Source organism: Branchiostoma lanceolatum, chromosome 15 (genome assembly GCF_035083965.1).
Source record: "Branchiostoma lanceolatum isolate klBraLanc5 chromosome 15, klBraLanc5.hap2, whole genome shotgun sequence".
NCBI classification, from domain to species: domain Eukaryota; kingdom Metazoa; phylum Chordata; class Leptocardii; order Amphioxiformes; family Branchiostomatidae; genus Branchiostoma; species Branchiostoma lanceolatum.
This window is the reverse complement of record NC_089736.1, coordinates 12,633,830-12,640,076: the sequence shown is the minus strand read 5'-3', so window position 1 is coordinate 12,640,076 and position 6,247 is coordinate 12,633,830. Positions and strand designations below refer to the sequence as shown.

At 35.5% G+C, this 6,247-nt stretch overlaps 1 protein-coding gene across 1 annotated transcript in view; it reads right to left on the bottom strand.

The window, feature by feature from the left end:
- Positions 1–309: 309 nt before the first annotated feature.
- The window catches only part of LOC136421283 (low-density lipoprotein receptor-related protein 1-like), a 128,650-nt gene continuing 122,712 nt past the window's right edge, over positions 310–6,247 (bottom strand). The window contains exons 91-95 of the mRNA XM_066408513.1: positions 5,950–6,040; positions 5,165–5,206; positions 4,334–4,460; positions 3,390–3,464; positions 310–2,775 (exon numbers count right to left, since the gene is read on the bottom strand). Coding sequence (XP_066264610.1) covers positions 2,611–2,775; positions 3,390–3,464; positions 4,334–4,460; positions 5,165–5,206; positions 5,950–6,040 — 500 coding nt within the window. The 3' untranslated portion in view covers positions 310–2,610. The remainder of the gene's footprint in view (positions 2,776–3,389; positions 3,465–4,333; positions 4,461–5,164; positions 5,207–5,949; positions 6,041–6,247) is intronic.

The window sequence follows — 6,247 nt, the reverse complement described above, 5'->3', positions numbered from 1 at the left end:
TGTAAGTTTCGGCCCCCTAGCAACTTGCTCTGGAACTGCAGGGGCATTTTTTTCACAAGTGTAAGTAACTCCTGATAGATATAGAAAATCTGTGGTATGAATCTAACTTCTTTTGTTAAGTTTTGATGATGTATAATCTAAACCATCAAGTTTCTGGGGGGTGGCCCACGAAAAGCCAAATATCTTTCTGACACAAATCCGTTTTTTGTCGCCTGTATTATCATTTTGCTTTTGTTTGTATGCATGCAAAAATTGACGATTCTAATTAACTCAATACTATGTGCCAATCATGGTTCACACCCGGACAAGAAAATTTCAAAAGCTTTAATTTCTTCATATGATGAGCCAATTTCTTTTTACAGCAGTGATGTGCGCTTTCAGTAAGACTATCATTTTTGCTATGGTGAACTGAGGCATAAATAAATTTCTCGCAAGTGTTACAAAGCATACATAGTGGTTAAGTGAAGCCTCTTTTGTCATAGTTTGAAGCAGTACAATGCTTTAGTCCAGACAGCATTTGGAATTTGCCAATGGAATCATAACACAATAAGTTTCTCTGTTGAAATAAGTAGATTAGTTTTTCGACAGAATCTTGACAAAGTTTTACATGTGACATACCTTTTGCCTAATGACACTGAAAAAATATGCTAAGCTCGACTTTAATGACAATAACATTTTTCTTTGCTATTATAAGTCAGTCTGCAATTGTTAGTAGGCCACCAATTAGATTCAACTTGGTTTTTTACATTCAACGAACCTCGCACACAGTACAACTAACAAAATGTACTTCTGAATGACAACCTGCACCGCAAAAAAAGAAAGAATATTTTAGATGTAAAGCTGCTCCAGTTTAAATTGACTTAGTAGGACAACAATATTTTACTATGAAATTGGAATCAAAACACACAAAATAATGCATGGATTCTCCTATATTGTGTGTGGAAGTATTTTGCGTGATTATAATGACTAAATTCTAAATTCCCATCATCAATATTCACATAAAGTAGATCACAATACAAAGTATTACCCAATACTATACAAGAAACATGTTCTTCATTGTCTAACGATTAACAATGCTTGTCAGTGGCTTAACGCCCAAGTAATAGATTATGAATTAAAGATTTCAAATCAATTCAGACGTCACTCATATTTTTGTTTACATGAAGAAAGTAATAATCTTTTAATATATCTGTTGGAACTATGAAATTCTACACAGTTATTAACGACTGATAAGTGGTACACCGAACCATAAGTAGTATCTTTCACCTTTTTGTTATTAATAAGTTGCATTAAATGTGCATCTGAAGCAGTTTTGGATAAAACTAGGCAGCTTGGTTCATAACTTAATTTTATACTTGATATAGCGGTATTTTGCCAAGAATCAGCAAAATGGAAGAAAAACCCTATTTTTAAAAATGAATGGGATCACGTTGTTCCATTACACAATGGCATTTACATAGCGAGATTTCTGCTTTGCAAGATCGCTAATACTTTCAAACCAGTTGCATATTGTTCTCAAGTATAATGACTACAACCCAGTGAACTATCATACTTGGAAGATTGTAGGAATACGAAGATTATATATAACTCCACAATTCCGTCTATTTGATCCCTATGAAGGGTGTGGCAAAAACAATGGCATACCACTACATGTACATTTTTTGTATACTGAAAATTTCCATCTTTACTCTATTTTCATAGACCTTAATAGAGAAGATGCCATTATGAATGGTAAATAAGTCAACATATTTTTTTACACTTGAGCAGCATTTTCTATATTTTACACTCACCATAGAACTATATTGCACACAAAAATAGTGGGCGTTTGTTTACACTTTTTGGGGAAAAATACAAATCCTACATGTATACACAACTAGGTTGACTACATACACGAAAAGCAAAGACAAATTGTTCTATGTTACACACGGAAACGTAAGATGTTTCGACACATGATTCGACAGATTTCATTTTCATCTGGGAACGTAAACACATTTTTACCATTCTAGTAACACTCTAAAACGTTTTTCCAACACACATGCAAAATTTCAGACTCAGCAAATTTTTAACTATTACTGTAGCCTTCCTCAGGACCCACTTGATCATGTGACTTCAATAAAAGGTCAAAGGTTAGCCTGTACTGTTTTCTGTCACAGTTGCATGAAGTTAACAAGTTGTGAAGACTAGTGGTCTTAGGCAACTTTGACAAATAATTGGAGTCACATGTCCAAAACAGTGGCTATTTTGTCCCGAAAAAGACCAAAGTGACATCTGTGAGTCTTTAATCTTTCTGCATTGGAAAACAGTTTAAAGGTCAGTCACCTACACAGGCAAGCTTCAATGCTACTTTAGCATCTTAAGTTTGTTCTTAAATCAAGTAGTGGATTTAAGAATCTGTGATTCGAGAATCAGTCTTACAATTTTTCCTAGATTTCACACTGAATACCAAGCATCCTCAAAGCATAACAACAAAATTCAAATTCTAAAATTAATTCTAGATGGACATCTGAAGAGTGGTCACTCCAATTCACAAACTGTACAAGTTCCCATATCAAACAATTGAGATTTCAGCATCTAACATGTACATGTTTCAAAATGGAAGGTGCTCGTGTGCTATGCTACTGACGACCCGCCAAAGGGGTCATTCTGGTCTTCGTATAACTGAATTCCGGACGGAGAGAGAAGTCCTTTCTTCTCTTCCGAACTTGTTAGTGAGTTCGAGCTGCCGCTAGCTTCGTTGTAGAGACAGTCGTACACAGGATTGGAGAAGTTGGTTGGCTGGAAAGAAAGGAAAGAAAATATAGAATATGTCAGTTAAGAGGCTTTACATTCATTTAATTTGCATTTATAGGCTTTTCTGAAGGACATTGATTGTGTCACATAACATTAAGATAAACAAACAGAACTAAACTGAATCTACATCCGCAGGAGGGTTTTCAACAGCTCATAAAAATGGCTAAAAGTGTAAACTAAAATAACCCTCAAGATGGGATTATAATAACAAAAGTAACACAGATAAGTGAAATATTACCAAAATGTGCCACTATATGAACTACTGTAATTAGTACAACATGTACAGTGATCTGTGTGTGAGATACATTAGTTTTGAATTTCATGAATTAGGATGGATTTCCATTATATATTTTAGATTGTAATCTGGCAGAATTGCTGTTTCTAGTGGTAGACATCCCCATCGGAGTCTTTACCAGCAGAGCCAGATCACCATCTCCATCCTGACATACATTGTATATATGGTGAAAGGTGTCAGTACCAAGAACTCCAAACATGAGACAAATCAATTGGCTGTGGATTTCCATAGTGTGCCTATAGGACTACTGTTATAGTATTATGTGGTGGATAAGGAACAGTGAGAAGTTAAAGAAGCCGGGTACCAAGAACTCCAAGCGGTATTTATCGTCCTCAACCTGATGAAGTCCAGAGATAGCGCAGGGGACAGGAGAAATGGTCTGAGTAAGAGCAGGCATTAGGTAACTACATGTACATGCATACAAGCTGCAGTAATGTAATAGGACTGCTTAATAGCTTTAGGAAAAGAGTAAGAATGCTATTAGATTGTCAACTACATACAAAATGTAAGTACATGTCAAGCTACGTTGCAATGTGTATAGCTTCAAATGTTTTAGAAAAATAGTAAGATGGTAGGTTGTCTGAGCTATGCAAGAAAAGCTACAGTAATTAAAAGGACCATAACGATTGGCTTTGAATATTTAAGGAGAGTAGCAAGACGCTATAGATTGTCAACCACATCATTTAGTCTATGTCAAGCTACAGTTGCAATGTACAAGTTGTAACGGACAGCTGATTTGTCAAAAAGGTTTTTGAAAAAGACTTAGGTCATGGTAGATTGTTAACTACACTTTGGGCTATGGTAACAAAATGTAGAAGGACTACTGAATGCTGCATTAGAAAAAGAGCAAGATGTCAGATTGAATAATGATAAGTTGTTGTCATCAGTTATGTTAAGGTATGAAGCATGTGAAGTATCAGCTTCACAACTCCTTAAATTTACACTAGGCTACAACAATTTCTTTAATTGGTTCTTGGGCATTTCAAAGTATAAGAATTTAGCAAACTGCCCAGAAGAAAACTGAAGACTATGATAAAAACTTGGATCTAACTACATCTATATCATTTTACTCTCCAAACATGTGTTCCAATGTACAGCCCTCAGACTCTATTTCAAGTTAATATTTCAAGTTTGCATCATATTTTAACCTTCTCCCTGCTGCCTAACTCTGTAACGAATAGAAAATGGGGTGCTAAATGGCTACTTCAGTGTGCTAAAGGTTGAATTATAGAATGTTACGATACATACCTTGTCTGGATCCAGGGTTAATGACGGGTCTAACTGCTCTGTTTCGTCATCTTCTTCCTGGTCGTAGAGGAAGGTTGGGTTTCCTATCTCCACATTGTTGGTCATGCGCTTGTGTTGGAACATGGTTCTGTAATACACAGGATACAAACACTAACTTTAATTGTCTGTACGTATATGCATCTATAAGAACCCAAGACTTTGCAAGGTATCAGACTCTTGACAAGCAAATGGACGAAATGTGGAAATTTGAGGGAAAAAGTCCCAATTTTATCCAATTGCTTGGGTAACTTCTACCTTGCGTATCTTATTACCTGGATGTCTATCCTTTATCGAAAAGCCAGGTGCATTATGTTATTATAATTACTGACTGAAATTATTATACTTTCTATAATGATCATACTAAACAACTAACTACATGCAATACAACATGTGCAAAATCACTATATGTATTTGCTAATTAATAATGGCAATCTTTGAATAACTTAAAGTTAACCGTAATTGCATGTACTCCAATAACTACACATGTCAATTACCAGTCCATAAACCATTATTAGATAATTAAATCTTCTGTCATTGGACAATTTGCATCTCAAGCATGAAATGAACCATCAAGGTTCTCATTAAATTTTCTGGGTATATTTATGACGATGTCGTGCAGAAATTGGAGTACATACGGCCCTTTTCAAAACGAACAACTACATTGTACATTCATTATCCTACAGCTACTCTTCTTGAAAACAGATTACAAAAGAAGCAAGGAAAGGACAAAAATAAAAGGGGAGTGAAAACAGGAAAGGGTTGGATGAAAGGAAAAGAAACCTGGCTACTGACTTCAGCTCAAGAGCTTCCACTGATACTGGGAACCACCCTGATCTAAAGCACGAAAAGACAAGCTCGGTTGGACAGAGTGGTTTCCACGTGAGTGAGTGAGTGAGAATGGTTTCTCAGGGCTCGAAATACATTGAACTGTCTTTGCATACCACGCAAGTTTTACAATAGCACCATGGACTATTCATTTTATTTCACTTTCAGTCTGTTGAAAAACAATGTTTGAAAATGTTCCTAACACTAGTAGTATCACCTAGGATCTTGTAACTTATTTGCTGTATCATGAAGAATGCAAGGAATTTTTGGGCATTATACAGCACTGGTCATATGCAACACTAGTTTAACCAAATGTTTATGATAGACCAGTGCAGCTTAGGTGCAGATAGAAATATCTGCAAATCTCCAATTTCACCTGCATAAACCTACATATGAAGGGTATATTTCGAGCCCTGTTTTTAATGCATGCATGCAAAAGATCCTTTTGTAACACTGCTATCTGCTAGTAGCTAGTCTCACATGCCTTTACAGAGTCATATAGAATACAACATCAGTACACAGGGAATACAAGAAGAGTAAAGTACACAATATTTCTTATTCAAGGAATTGATATTATATGATTATTTCATAACATTATGACAGTAAGTTAATACAGAGAAATTATAGAAACTTTTAAACAATAAGTACTCCTACTAAACAACATTTAATCATCTACAATTGCCCTTATTTTCTAAAGTTTGTTACCAAACTCTTTCTGTTCAATCCAACTCAACAACAAGTTTAAGTCATACCTCGAACTTCTCTTTCGGTAGAAGCAGACGCCACAGATCACAGCGATGATAATGAGGGCAAGTACAACTGGCACCACAATAGCAGCAGTAGCTGAAATAGAACAACCATACAATATTTAAAGAAAGCAAAAGGCAGTGAATTAATTATACTGAGGAAGGTGGCAGATGGTCCACCAAAACGATGGCAGGTGAAAAACATTTTTTTTGGGGTGTGCAAGAAACTGTGGAAAATGGTCTTTCAGTCTCAATTGTAAATTAGGCCATGTTGATTTGATTATTATTATTATTATTATGTTGA